The 15,401-nt window shown below is 43.4% G+C and overlaps 1 protein-coding gene across 8 annotated transcripts in view; it reads left to right on the top strand.

The window, feature by feature from the left end:
- Positions 1-15,401, top strand: part of PPP2R5C (protein phosphatase 2 regulatory subunit B'gamma) — a 146,162-nt gene that overhangs the window by 91,525 nt on the left and 39,236 nt on the right. For all 8 annotated transcript variants that reach the window (XM_076003712.1, XM_012746328.2, XM_012746333.2 and 5 more), the window contains one exon: positions 14,638-14,748. In XM_076003712.1, coding sequence (XP_075859827.1) covers positions 14,638-14,748 — 111 coding nt within the window. The remainder of the gene's footprint in view (positions 1-14,637; positions 14,749-15,401) is intronic.

Raw genomic sequence — 15,401 nt, 5'->3', positions numbered from 1 at the left:
CCTCTGTGGAAAGCAATATGGAGATACCTTAAAGCAATACAAGTGAATCTACCATTTGATCCAGCAATCCCATTGCTGGGCATCTACCCAAATGATCCAATGACACTCTACAAAAAAGACACCTGCACTCGAATGTTTATAGCAGCACAATTCATAATCGCAAGGCTGTGGAAACAGCCCAAGTGCCCATCAATCCAAGAATGGATTAATAAAATGTGGTATATGTATACCATGGAGTACTATTCAGCTCTAAGAAACAACAGTGATATAGCACATCTTATATTTTCCTGGTTAGAGCTGGAACCCATACTACTAAGTGAAGTATCCCAAGAATGGAAAAACAAGCACCAGATATATTCTCCAGCAAACTGGTATTAACTGAGTAGCACCTAAGTGGACACATAGGTACTACAGTAATAGGGTATTGGGCAGGTGGGAGGGGGGAGGAGGGTGGGTATATATATACATAAGGAGTGAGATGTGCACCATCTGGGGGATGGTCATGCTGGAAACTCAGACTTGTGGGGGGGGCATTTATTGAAACGTTAAAATCTGTTCCCCCATAATATGCCGCAATAAAAAAAATGTGTATTAATATTGCCTGTGTACTGGATTCCAGGCACCATGCCACCTCTAGGAAATAGGGGGCAAGATATTAATACTATAGTCCCTACCCTTACAGAGTCCACCCTCACTGTTTGAGAGATGATACGAGACAGCAGGCAGGTACATTACAGAGGGCCACGTGCTGCAATGGCGGTCAACCTAGGGTTTGGGGAGAGCAAATGCATGGGAACCCTAACCCATTGTTGGGGCACCCCAGAGAATTGGTATCTACACTGGCAGCCAAGGCTCCAGGACTCACTGGCTCAGTGAAAGCAAAATAGAGGTGGAGAGGAGAGTGTTCCTAGCAGACAGAACAGCCCCTCCAAAGCCCAGAGACCGGGAAAAGTAAGGTGTGTTTGCGTTTGAGCAAGGCTTAGAGCTCCCTGTTGGATGGGGAGTCCAGATTCTGGGGAGCTTGAGGAAACCTGAGGAATTGAGATTGTGCCTGGAGGGCTGGGGCCACCCTCTTTGTTCTGGCTGCGGTGTGAAGAATGGCTGGGAAGGGATATAAAAATGGAGGTGTAAGGTCAGGCACAGTGAGGTGGCTCATGCCTGTCATCTTAGCACTCTGGGAGGCTGAAGCAGGAGTATCACTTGGGGTCAGAAGTTCAAGACCAGCCTGAGCAAGAGTGTGACCCTGTCTCTACAAAAAATAGAAAAATTAGCTGGGCATGGTCCCAGCTACACAGGGGGCTGAGGCAGAAGGCTCCCCTGAGCCCAGGAGTTGGAGGTTGCATTGAGCTACGATGACGCCACTGCACTCTAGCTGGGGTGACAGAGGGAGACTCTGTCTTAAAGAAAAAAAAAAGGTGTGAAGGGACTGGTTTGGTGGCTGCTGTAGCATTTCAGGGGAGCAGTGGTGGAATGAGCCAAGTGTCTGTGAGGGCGAGAGAAATAGGCAAAGGCGAGTCACGGTGAGAAGGTACAAACGAGATTTGGTGGTAGATTTGATTGAGGTATCTGGGGAGAGGAGCCAAGACCCAGGTTTCAGACTTTGGCAAGGGCAGTGTTGACTAGGGAAAAGAGCATGGGCCTTGGTGTAAGTCAGTCCTAGGTTTGGATCTTATCTATTATTCAGAGTTCTTTGGGTTACAAGTGGCAGACACTGAATTCACTATTGTTCACATTCACAGGGAAATTAATTGGGCAGACACTGGGGTAGCTCTTAGACTCAATCCCCACACTTACAGGGACAGCTTCTCTCTTCATGTTCCATGTGTCCTGCCCTCTGTGTGCAACCTTACTTCTCCCGGGCGTCTATGATGGTGGCTTCCAGCCACAGAGGAAAGAGTGGCCCTTGCTGGCACTTGCCAGAACACGTGATGCCAATGTGTCACCTGCCTATCCTCGAGCTCATTGCCATAAGTAGGGAGGTGGAGTACTGTGACTATGGCCCAGGCTGGGTCGTGTGCCTACGAAGCCACATGGTGTTGGGGAGAAAGAATTCCCCAAGAGAAGGGGGAAGATGTACTCTTCTGGGCAGAGGAAACAGTTGTGTCTATACCAGCTTTCCATGTGCCATTGTGTTATTATGGGCAAGTGACTTGGTTCTGCAAGCTTCAATTAGTGCAGTAGACAGATGGCTGTAATGCCTTCTGCCTTGCAGAGCAGTTAGGATGAAAGAGAAAGCACATGGAAGCTGGATAGCCCCCATGACAAAGTTGTCATTCAAGTATCCTCTCCCTTCTCCTCTCAGTGCCCTCAGAAGTGAGCCGGAGAAAGGATGCTGTCCTTTCTCAGAAGTGAGAAAGGACAGCATCCAAGCTTTTCTAGAACATTTACCCACTGGATGCCTAAATGCATCCTCCTTCCTTCATATCAGTATAGGTCTTAGTTCTAATTCTTGCTCCTGGCCCGGGATACCTTGAAGTTACTTAACTTCTCTGCTTGCTTATTTAGAAAGTTATCATGGTGTGGAACTACTTCACAGAGAGTTGATTAGATTAGTTTAAATAGTGATTGGCGGATTAAAAATACATGGTCTGAAATGTATCATGTTTGTAACATATAAATAAATTCATAAAAATAAAATCAAACTTCAGGAGAGAGCAAGTTGTGAAATACTATACACTGTACAGTTACGCAACTCTATGGTATCATTCACACCATAGACTGATTTATTGAAATTTTTGAAAATTTTAATAATGATCATATACCACATTTGTCATCATCAGAAATCAATAAAGTTATGTTTTTCTTTCTAAAAACAAAAAGAACCCCAAACTGTCTGTATGTAATAGTAGTACTGGTCTTATCAGGGCTTATGTAGGGTTTCCAAGGAAAATGAGTTCATCACTTTATTTTAGGCTGTACCATCTGCAGATGATTAGACATTGACTTGCAAGTTTTATTGGTGTGAGAGTTTTTCTTAGGATCTTTTGTCTGGGTCCTTGGGGAAGGTTTCAAACCCTGGATCCCCAGGAGGGTTGTCTTGTGCTTCACTTAAGGACTGATACTGGACACTTTCCTTCTTCTATTTTTATGTCTGATATTTACAGCATGTTCTGGAAAGTATTACTTGTTATAAGGGCGATGATAGTTTGAAAATAGGAGAGGAAAGAATGTTTTGAATTAAACAGGATAGCATGTTAACCAATGGATTTTCAAATAGTCTACAGATTTATTTCGAGTGAGGATTTAAATCATATATTCCCCTTTTCACTTAGTAGTTGTTTTGCCAAAGTTTCAATAACATAGGTCAGAGAACTGATATTGATGACAAGCTACAAGTGGGTTAAAAAATAAAGCACTTTATGAAACCCAGAGAATGATTTTTTCTACCTTAAATATCAGTAAGCCATTTTTTAGAGATTTGTTCTTATATTTTGAGAAGATTTTCCTTTGATGTTGTTAAATTATAAAAGAAATGCATGCTCATTTGCATTTCTCCGAGTGTTGATAAATGCATATAGTCACATAACCCCCACTGCAATCAAGATATGCAGCAGTTTCTTTATCCTCCCAAAATATGGCTTTATGTCCCACATTTGTAGTCAGAGCTTTCCCCTTACTCTCTGGCTGGCACTAATCTGTTTTCTAGCCCATCATTGTGTCTTTTCCAGAATGTCATGTAAGTGGATTCAGACAGTATGTAGCCTTTGAGTCTGGCTTCTTTCACTTAGCATAGGGCGTTTGAGACTCATCCATGTTGTTGCATGTATCAAAAGTTTGTTACTATTGTTCAGTGTTATCTCATTATGTAGAAGTACCACAGTTTTATCCATTACCTAGTTGAGAGATATTTGGGCTGTCTCCAGTTTGGGGCAATAAAGCTGCTATAAATATTTATATACAAGTTTTGGACATAGTCTTCTATATAACTTGGGTAAACATAAGACTGGGATTACTAGGTCTTACGGTATGTGTATGTTTAACTTTCTAAGAAACTGCCAAACTGTTTTCCAAGGTGGCTGCAGCATTTTTGCACTCCCACCAGCAGTGTATGAAGAGTTCTAGTTGCTCCACATCTTGACAACATTTGGTGTTGTCAGTCCTTTTGTGTCATTTTAGTGTGCATTCCCCTAATGACTAATGATGCTAAGCATTTTTTTCTGTGCTTGTCATTTGTATATCTTCTTTGGTGAAGTGTCTGTTCATATCTTTTGCCCATTTTTTTTTAATTTTTTTTCTTTTTGTATTTTTTAAAAAACTAGCTGTTCAGGTGGGTTACAATTTGCCCATTTTTTAATTAAGGGGGTTTTTTAAATTGAGTTTTGAGACTTCTTTACGTATCTGGATACAGACTCTGGTCTTTGCTGGATATATGATTTGCAAATATTTTCTCTCAGTCTGTAGCTTGTATCTTTTATCAGTGGTGCTTTTGGTGTCATATCTAAGAAGTCTTTGTCTAACTCAAGCTCACAAAGATTTTCTCTTATATTTTCTTCATAGTTTTATATTTTATATTTAGGTCTATGATTCATTTTGACTGAGGTTTCATTTTTGGCATATGGATATCTATGTGTTCTATTTGTTGAAAACCATTTGTTAAATAGACTGACCAGTCTCCATTGAACTGCTTTTGTCCAAATTTAATTAATCAGTTTTGACTGGGCACAGTGGCTCATGCCTGTAATCGTAGCACTTAGGAAGGCCAGAAGTTTGAGGACCAGCCTGGGCAACACAGCAAGACCCCATCTCTACAATAATAATAATACAAATTGACCAGTTTTGTGAGTCTGTTTATAAGCCTTTATTCTGTTACATTTGCATCTATGGATCTGTGTGGCCGCCAATACCATACTGTCTTCATTACTGTTACTGTATAGTAAATTTCAAGATCATGTTGTGTGTATCTTCCAACCCTGTTCTTCTTTCTTTTTTCTTTTTTTTTTCCAAAACAGAGTCTCACTCTCTTGCCTGGGCTAGAGTGCCGTGGCATCAGCCTAGCTCACAGCAACCTCAAACTTCTGGGCTCAAGTGATCCTCTTGCCTCACCCTCCCGAGTAGCTGGGACTACAGGCATGCACCACCATACTCAGCTAATTTTTTCTATATATATCTTAGTTGGCCAATTAATTTCTTTCTATTTATAGTAGAGACGAGGTCTCGCTCTTGCTCAGGCTGGTTTCGAACTCCTGACCTTGACCAATCCGCCCGCCTTGGCCTCCCAGAGTAGTTTTTCTTTATTAAGTAAGTAATCAGGTTTACTTAAGCAAGTAAACAGCTGGCCTTTGGGTCAGATGTTGTTGTCATCTCTAGCGGTTTGATTTGTGTCTTTTTATGATAGCTTCCATGTCTCCACTTAACTTTTTGGACACATATATAGAATACCATTTTAATATCCTTATTTGCTAATTCTAATATGTGTCTTGGTTCCAGGTCAGTTCAAATTATTGGTTTTTTTCTTATTATAAATCATATTTTCCTACGTCTTTACATGTCTGGTAATTTTTAATAGGATGTCTGACATTGCAAATTTTGCCTTGTTGAGTTACATATTTGTACTAATATTCTTGAGAATTCTTGGGGCTGCAATTAAGTTACTTGGAAACAGTTTGATCCATTTAGTTCTTGTCTTTTAAAATATTTTAGGCAAGACTAAAGTCATATTAATTACAGGGCTAATTATTCCCCACTACTGAGATAAGATTTTTCTGATTATGAATCCACTGCCCCATGAATTATGAATTTTTCCAGTCTGGTTAGTGGAACAAGTCACTGTTCCCAGCACTGAGCAACTACTGCTAATCCTTTTCAGGTAGTTCTTTTCCCAACCTCTGATGGTTTTCTCTCACAAATATGCTGATCCATACTCTGCTGAATAGTTGAGAGGGACTACTACAAATCTCTGGAGTTCTCCCTGTGTGCAGCTCTCTCCTCTGTGGGACTCTGCCTTGGAAATACTGACCACCTTTGACTGCTGGGCTCCACTTGAGTTCTTTCTCCCTGTACTGCAACCTGGAAATCTATCAAGGCAGCAAGCTGGGGCTTGTAGGGTTCTCCTCATTTGTTCCCATCTCTCTTTATCCTTCATTGCCTGGAATCCAGTATCTTGAAGACCATCATTTTATATATTTTTGTCCAGGTTTTCAGTTGTTTCAGGCAGTAGGGTAAACTCTATTTCTGGTATCCATCTTGTTTAGAAGCCTAAGCCTCTGCTTCATTTATGATAGATAATAAATAAACATTTCACTCTGTCTATTCACATGATCCAGCAACGATTATAAAAAATGTAGTGATCACAGATAATTTGCATAATTTATAATGCTGTAATTTTCAACTTCAGTTGGTGGTTGGGGGACATGGCATGAAAATGGTTGTTCGTACATACATGACTGGGAAGCAATAAGGGAAACTCTGAAACTTCCCTTCTCAATTTATTTATATCATGTAAGATGCAGAGTATATTGTTTTACTGTTCTACAGCATTCCTAAATTTTTTCATACTTTACTGCAAAATAAATTTAAATCAGAATATGTGATAAAGCGGCCGGGCATGGTGGCTCATGCCTGTAACCCTAGCACTCTGGGAGGCTGAGGCAGGAGGATCGCTCAAGGTCAGGAGTTTGAAACCAGCCTGAGCAAGAGCAAGACCATCTCTACTAAAAATAGAAAGAAATTAATTGACTAACTAAAAATATATACAAAAAATTAGCCAGGCATGGTGGTGCATGCCTGTAGTCCCAGCTACTCAAGAGGCTGAAGCAGAAGGATTGCTTGAGCCCAGGAGTTTGAGGTTGCTGTGAGCTAGGCTGATGCCATGGCACTCTAACCCGAGCAACAAACAGAGTGAGAGTCTGTCTCAAAAAAAAAAAAAAAAAAAAAGGAATATGTGATAAAGCAAATATATAGAACGTTAATGGTCAAATCTAGGTGATAGCTAGTCTTTTTGTGTTCTGTTCAATACTGCCTCCTTAGCTATTCAATATAATATTCTTTTGACTTTTGTGCATTGAAATTTTCATAATAAAATATGGGGAATACATTTTTCAGAATCCATATAAAATAAACTTTGGCCCAGAGAAAATAACTTAAGAGAAACTGCCAAATGCAGTGTTATCTTTAACTGACACTAATTGAATTGAATTATAAGTATGACAAATTATTGCTTATCGTGTATAAATAAATTTTCTTCAAAACAAAAATTAAAAAGTAAACTCGTACACATTATAAACGACCATTATATTTTTATGTTTATCTGAAGTAAAGTGGTAATGTACATTTAGTTGTGAAATAGTCATAAAAATTAAAACATACATTGTTTGAAAAGTTGAGAATAAATTTCCTTTGTTAAGTATTCTACAAAGATTCATAGGCTTTATTTCATGGTATCTTTAACTGTTGTTTAAGAACGTACTTAAATAGATTGTAAAAATAGCAAGTTGTTCAAAATAAGAATTTTAAATGTAGTTCTTTTCTTAAATCTTCATTCTGGCATCTGTTTGGAGGTAAAATTGCATTCTTTGAAAGCAGCCTTTGCCATGGAGAAAGTGGCAGCACAGGTCTGCGGAAAAGCAGGCTCTGCTCGCACCACACGTACGTGCTGGTGCCCATTCTGTGCCAGGCAGGGTGCCGGGTCCTGGGGTGTGGAGGAACACATTAGGCCAAGAATTCCCCAGCCACCTAGTTATATGTGAGATAAATACTCCAAAGAAAATGTACGAAATCATAGAAGAGCTTAAAATTTAGGACCCAATTAGGACTGTAATTGCATTGCAGCTGAGACCTAAAAGTTTAATCAGACAGTTTTCAGATAATTATATGGTGTTACAGTTAATAAAGTGACTGCTATGTGCTTTTCCCAGAAGATCTCAGCAAGTTTTTGAGGACCCACTAGGCGCCAGGCACTGTGGTAGGTGCTGGGATTCAGCGATATGCAAAATGCAGGCTTAACTTCCCCAGGATGACAGCTGAGTTCTGGTAACATGAAAGCTACTTGAACTCCCTTTACAAATGAGGAAGAGGACAGTTTTTCCTCCTGAGATTGCTGCCAGGATTCTTACTATTCCCCCTAAATGTTAAATTAAGTCACTGAGTTCATCAAAACTTCAGTTAGGTTTAAGATTGCCTTCAACGTATAAATTGCTCTGTGAAGTTACGTCTTTGTAACATGGTGTCACCCCGCACTGGAGAACGCACGTTTCCTCCACTAGGTCCGTGTTCGGTGCCCTTGGTTAGAAGTTTTATGCTTTCTCCATTAAGGCCTTATAACTAGGCTGTTATTTAATTCCTAGGCACTTGATGGTTTTTGTGCCTGTATATGTGCAGTCTTCCTATCTGTTATATTTTTTGGTTGCTTATTGTTGATGGAGATGTCCTTGCTGTTAGTTTTTTATTTTTGCTTTTTTCATCTGGCTGCCTAGCTGTGATGGTCTGTTGCCTTTGTTTGTTTTCCAGATACATCATTTGCAAACAAATGATAATTTTGTATTTAAAATAAAATAAGATGAAGGGACTTGTCTCACCCTTTCCAGAAATGTTAGAACTTAAAATTTCTATCATAGGAGGAAGAGTGTTCAGCAGTAACGTAATTTTGCCTTTGGTGGATCCACCTGCTATAAATCCTATTCACATGAATAAAATTGAGATAATAAATAACAGTAGAACAGCCCCTCTGGTTTCAAACAGAGAACTGCGAATAATCAAACCTTTCTTTCCTTTTGCCTTCAAAATTATTAATGGATTATCGGTGTTCTTTTTTTTTAGCGTATCCCTTCATATCTTCAAAATCTTTATATATTACACTGTGCTGCAGTTATGTCACAGCATAAATATTTTATTACCTCACCCATTAGTAATGAATAATACAGGTATAGAAAGGCTGCATGATCTTGCTGAATTGTAAGAATTTTCCATAAAGTTGCTTCTCAGGCCATTTGGTTTGCATCTAATTCAATAAATTTAGCAATTTGGGGAACATCTGCAGGGCTGACTAAAGTACTGAAAGTGGAAATGTCAAGAAAGCTGTAAAAGCAGGTGTATCCTAATGTTACACAGAGTCAGTCCATAGCACAGATGGGGCTGCATGAATCACGTGCACACATATGTGTGTGCTTTTGTGCATGCTATCGTCATCCTGAGGAGGTCAGAGAAACAACAAACGTGGAAGATGCTGGGTGACAGTCTGCTTATGCAAGTGCTTTTATGTGCATTTTATGTGATCCTCACAACAGCCCAGTGCTAAAAAAGGATTTACTCTTGTCAGCAGATTAGAAAATCGAGAGTCGGGTAGGCTCCTCAGTATCGGGTCCTGCTTCTAGGTAAGAAGAGGACGTAGGGGAAATAGGCACAGTGCACACCTGTAGTCCCAGCTACTCGGGAGGCTGAGGTGGGATTATCACGTGAGGCTAGGGTTTGAGGCCAGCCTGGGCAACACAGTAAGACCCCATCTCTTGAAAAAAGAAGAGGAGGAAGACGTAGTGTGACTCTGCTCCCGCTATGCCATGCCACCTCTCTCCGTGTAACATGGTTCTTTTCTCTGTGTCTGTGCCCCAGTGTGTGTGCTCGAGACTGGTATGTTTCAGCTAAGAGATTATTATGATTGTGATGAATCTGTGTGATCCAAATGAGACCTAAGACTTTTAGACCTCAGACTCCCTTTGGCATTCATGGCATGATGTGGACAGAGATCATCTTCTGTGGCTTCCTCACACTGGACCCCACACATCCAGGTAGTGCGGAGCTGACATTTGTACACTAACATTAGCGCTGCGCAGTTCTGTACCTGCAGCTCCCGCCCCTAATTTGGCCCCTGAAGCTTTTGTGCTAAGAAATGTTGGCCAGGTTAGAAATGAAGAGTAGTTTGAGCTGTCAGATTGTTTGCCTTCTCATCCTCTTTTTTCCCAAGTTTTTTTGTTTTTGTTTTTTTTGTCTTTGTTTTTGTTTTTTGAGACAGAGTCTCGCTTTTGTTGCCCAGGGTAGAGTAAGTGCCGTGGCATCAGCCTAGCTCACAGCAACCTCAATCTCCTGGGCTCAGGCAATCCTCCTGCCTCAGCCTCCCGAGTAGCTGGGACTACAGGCATGCGCCACCATGCCCGGCTAATTTTTTCTATATATATATTAGTTGGCCAATTAATTTCTTTCTATTTATAGTAGAGACGGGATCTCGCTCAAGCTCAGGCTGGTTTCGAACTCCTGACCTCGAGCAATCCGCCCGCCTCGGCCTCCCAGAGTGCTAGGATTACAGGCGTGAGCCACCAGGCCCGGCCCCAAATACTAGTTTTTAATATATTTAACCTCTTCTAGAGATGAGCACTAAATTATTATAATGTAATGTGTTAAGTAATGTCGGTGAAGTGGCCGGGCATGGTGGTTCAAGCTTGTAATCCTCGCACTTTGGGAGGCTGAGGCGGGCGGATCGTTTGAGCTCAGGAATTGGAGACCAGCCTGAGCAAGAGCGAGACCCCTCTCTACTAAAAATAGAAAGAAATTAGCTGGACATCTAAAAATATGTAGAAAAAAAAATTAGCCGGGCACAGTGACGCATGCCTGTAGTCCCAGCTACTTGGGAGGCTGAGGAAGGAGGATCGCTTGAGCCCAGGAGTTTGAGGTTACTGTGAGCTAGGCTGACACCACGGCACTCTAGCCCGGGTGACAGAGCAAGACTCTGTCTCAAAAAAAAAAAAAGAAATGTCAGTGAAGTTATAAGTGCAAGATTTTTTTCTTACATGTAAGAAATAACTTATAATTGGTTAAAGTTGGCCATTAAAGAAACTTCCTGGATCTAAGCCAGTCATTGGTCAAGGATATCATCTTAGTCACCTTGGGCTGGCTGTAACAAATATCACAGGCTGGGAGGCCTAACCACAGAAATTTATTTTCTGTCAGTTCTAGAGGCTGGAAAGTCTAAGACCAAGGTTCGGGCAGGTTTGATTCCCGACAAGGGCTCTCTTCCTGGCTTTCAGATGGCAGCTTTGTCCTCAGGTGGCCTTTCCCCTGAGCACGTGCACAGGGAGAGAGAGAAAGAGCTTCCGCTCTGGTGTCTCTCTAAGGACCCTAATCCTGTGGGAACAGGGCTCTGCCCTTCTGACTTCATTTAACCTTAATTACTTCCTTTGAGGCCACATCTCCAAATACAGCCACACAGGGTGACATATGAACTTAGGGGGAAGCACAGCTAGTCCCTAACAGATCCTGAAAAGAGGACTTTTTCATTTAGAGCAAGGTGGCGTAAGTCACCTTTCAGGCTCCTGCCTTGGCACGTAGGAGTCAGTGACTGTGCAGGTGTCCAAGGTGGTCATAGCTAATGGGCCGAGGCTGCTCGCCCTGTGCAGTGGGGCTGCAGCCTGAAACCATAATCCCTAACTTCACTACTGGCAGAAAGAACCAGTTCATTAAGAAATCTCAACTAACTGGGTGTATCAGTCCAGGTTCTACCAGAGAAACAGCAGAAGAGGGATTTGGGATTTCAAGGCATTGCTTATGTAGTTGTGGGTCCAGCTGAACAAGTCTGCACTCCATAGGACAGGCAGCAGGTGGGAGACTCAGCCGGTGCTGGCGCCACAGTGCAGGGGGAAGCTCTTCTTCCTCCGGGAATCTGCAGGGATTTCAGCCGATTGAATGAGGCCCGCCCACATTAGCCAGGGTAATCTTTACTTAAAGTCAATTCATAATTGATGTTAACCACATCTACCAGATACCTTTGCGGAGCACTCATATCAGAGTTGGATGAAAGCTGGATGCTGTGGCTTCAATAAGTTGGCCCATAAGACTAGCCATCACACTGAGGGTACCTTGTATTTGTTTCAGCTATTGCCTTTAACCATGATCTATGAAATCACACTTTGCACCCCTAAATACATCTTGGACGAAACTGCTTAACTTTTTAAACATCTGTGGTTATAGAAGCCCAATCTGGTTTAAAGCTTTAACCTCAGGCTCTCTCCGAGCGGCATCTGCACCTCTCCCTGAAGGCACCTGGCCAGTGAGGGACTTGAAGTGAGAAAGGAGGGGAAGCAGGGATGGCTCCGAACACCTCTTGCCCGCCCTCCTCTCGGGCTTTGAGCAGAACCCAGAGCAAGGCCAGGCACACTGGCTCACGCCTGTAATCCTAGCACTCTGGGAGGCCGAGAAAGGAGGATCGCTTGAGCTCAGGAGTTTGAGACCAGCCTGAGCAAGAGCAAGACACTGTCTCTACTAAAAATAGAAAAATTAGCCAGACATCGTGGTATACGCCTGTAGTCCCACCTACTCGGGAGGCTGAGGCAGGAGGATTGCTTGAGCCCAGGAGTTTGAGGTTGCTGTGAGCTAGGCTGATGCTATAACACTCTAGCCTGGGCGACAGAGTAAGACTCTATCTCAAAAAAAAGAAAGCCAGACCAGAGGCAGGGGCACTGCCTGTGTGCCTGCTATGGTGCTACCTGCAGCCTCTACAGTGTGGCAGCCTCTTCTATGGTATGTCTGTGACTTTTGCACAGTGTTCAGCTTCACTGAAGATCCTTTCCCAGCGGCAGCCATCTCCCCTTCCCCCACACCTCCAGCCTCCTGTCTGGAAGAGCTGGCCCCTCCTTTGGCAGTTTCCTGGGTGGCCCCACGGCTCCCTCCCTGGCCTCTGTGTCCCTGACGTGCAGCATCAGGAACCTCAGTGGCAGTGACCTGTGGCTTCCTTCCAGGTATGCTGCACCACAGTTCCTGAGGGCCCTGATGTCACAGGCTTCTCTGGAAGTCTCCTACCAGGCGTGGCCTGTGCTCACAGACACCTCTGCCACCCAGAGTCCATGCCCGGGCTCTGCCCTCCTACGCTGCACTCTGCTCCCGTCGGCACCAAATGGAGCCTGTGGCCCTAACCCACTAAAATCATCTTTCTTGAAGGTGACCCTAGCCTCTGGGTGATTGGAAACCACCCCCAGCCCTGATCATTTGGCTTTGAGGAAGAAAATAGAAATCCCCAGTTCATGAATGTTACGTTCCCCATAAAGGCTGAAGACAATTCAGACTTTCTTCCTCCCATGCTTTTATCCCCAGAAGTTGTGGAGAGCACAGGGTGATGGCTGGCGATGACAGGGCCAGTTCTGTTGCCTGTCTGCAAACTCTGGGAGGAAATAGTGGCCCACTCAAAGCCGTGGTGGCCTTTCCTTAGTGGTCGGGCCCATAGCATCTTCTGTTCTCCTCTGTGGGCTTTGGGATCAGGCCGCGAAGAACAGTCTCCTCACTTCCCTGGTCCCCTGTCTATTCCGAGGGCCAGCAACTGAGGAAGGGCCATCTACCTGTGAACTACCTGTTGTGTGAGAGGCCTCTGACAGGGCCCTGGACATATACCAGAGGAGAGGACTGAGCCCCAGAGAGCAAAAATTCCAGAGATTATACACCAGTGAGAGCCAGGTTGACACTCAGGGTTTTAGATTCCAAATTTTTTCTTTCTCCTTATGTCTTTGGAACAATTACTCATATTTTTACTGAGAACTTTTGTTTCATTAATTGTTCCTGCATTATCAGCCCCCTTTCATCTTTCCTCTCCTGTTCATCTGCATCCATTGCAGTTGCTATGTGCATCAGGCCCTTTCTCACCCGGTGCAGAGAGTAAACGTTTGGTGCTCAGAGCTTTTATAGCTGATGGCTTCATGAAAATGATGTTAAGAGTTGGAGTTCAGTATTAATAACAGTAAAGAAAGGAACAAAAGGAGTAACACTGAGTATTAGCTTGGTCTTTACAAGACTGGGTATCTGAATGGCCAAGGTTTCCCTGAACTCTCTGTAGATATCTTCTCATTGTTGCAGTGGTGTTGGATTTAATCTTTCATGTCAGATGTTTTGATCTTTTGCTTTGAGAGTGGTGGGACAGGGGCTTTTGTGGTCATCTGTCAGACCTGTTCACCAGAGCCCAGTTCTGTAACTGGCATGTGATGGGTTCAAAGATTTCATAAGGTAACTGATCAAATTTAGACCTGGCACAAAAGAAAAACAGGTTATATATTGATGATAATGGAAAAACTAAACTTTTAAGTTTATGTCATTGATACGTCAGTATATATTGTACAAATCCAAACAGACACGGAGAAACGCAGCCACAGTGCCTGGAGGCACAGCCAGGCCATCTTCCGATGGTTCTCTCCGTGCTGAGCAGTCCTTCCCTGGAAATGATCCTTGCCACCCACGCAAAAGTTGCCCCACCTTGACTCTGGCTTTTCTCATCATTGCTGATTGCAGAGAATGTCGGGCGCATTCTCACATGGGTCATCTCGGTGCCATGAGGCACGTGCTGCTTTCTCACCGTTTTCAGTTGCATGGTCTCTGCTGTTGCCTTCACCATCTCACCCTTTTCTTGCTGTCACTTGGAACATTCTCCTTGCTTACACGTGTACTCAGTGGATGTAAGACCTCAGAAGTCATTGCCATGCCATCAGCATTTGTCAGTATTGGTTATCTTTTAAAGTTTGACAGTTAAGAGCCAAAACAACTTTGGTGGTCACCTGTCTGAGGTGCTATATCTCCTGCTAAAGTTTTGGCTCAGGCTCTCTTAGGGGACCCATGCTGCTTCTGTGTTTTGAGAATGGGAAACAGCTATCCTTAGAATTATTTAAGACTTTTTAAAATTTACTCTGCAAATATGTCAAATATCCTGGTTGTAATTATAGAACATGTGGATTTTAGTTTGCAGTTAACATGTTTCGAACATTACCACCTTCCTCCAATCCTACGGGAGCAGAATTTGACCCAGAGGAGGATGAACCAACGTTAGAAGCAGCCTGGCCTCATCTACAGGTAATGGGCTCTGGGAGAGCAGCACAGGGTCAGAGGGCATGAGCTACAAGTGGGGGTGTTCCTGGGATTCCATGGAGCAGCTGCACTGGCCGGAGGCCTCGCTTCAGCTGGTGGCAGATAGAACTCTCATCTTCAGTGCCATAGGCCTCGCAAACCTGTAAACACAAGGAAAATATTTCAGTAGAACAGAGAAAAGTTAACTTGTATATATGTTTGGACACTACACAAATGACAAAGCTGTAGAATTGTCAGTATGTGTTCAATGGAAATGACCGCTTTGTGGATAGCTATTGAATTCAGGCCTAGAGGACTCAGGCTGACATTTTCCCAGTTTTCAGGACTAAGATTTAATGTGTGCCCACCAGGCTCCCCAGGCTCCTGTGCTGGTGACTGCCCTTCTCCAGCACATTTGTAAGGTGGAAGGTGTTTGGTGAGGAGGTCTGGGGACAGAGTGAGCAGAGCACCTGCCAGAGGTGCCAATGAGAGGGCCGAGCCGAGCACGATGGGGAAATGAGGCCTGAAGGGGGTGGGGCTAAACCAGCAGCCTACAGGAAGGCAGGTGGCTCAGTAGCCACATGGTGCCCACTCGCAGCATCCGGGCTCCACTTGGGACTCCTGGCAGCAGGCCACGCTGCCTGACCGAGTGGGAAGCA

Source organism: Microcebus murinus, chromosome 6 (genome assembly GCF_040939455.1).
Source record: "Microcebus murinus isolate Inina chromosome 6, M.murinus_Inina_mat1.0, whole genome shotgun sequence".
Classification (NCBI taxonomy): Eukaryota; Metazoa; Chordata; class Mammalia; order Primates; family Cheirogaleidae; genus Microcebus; species Microcebus murinus.
The sequence above is the reverse complement of the archived record's forward strand: the minus strand, read 5'-3'. Positions and strand labels throughout refer to the sequence as shown.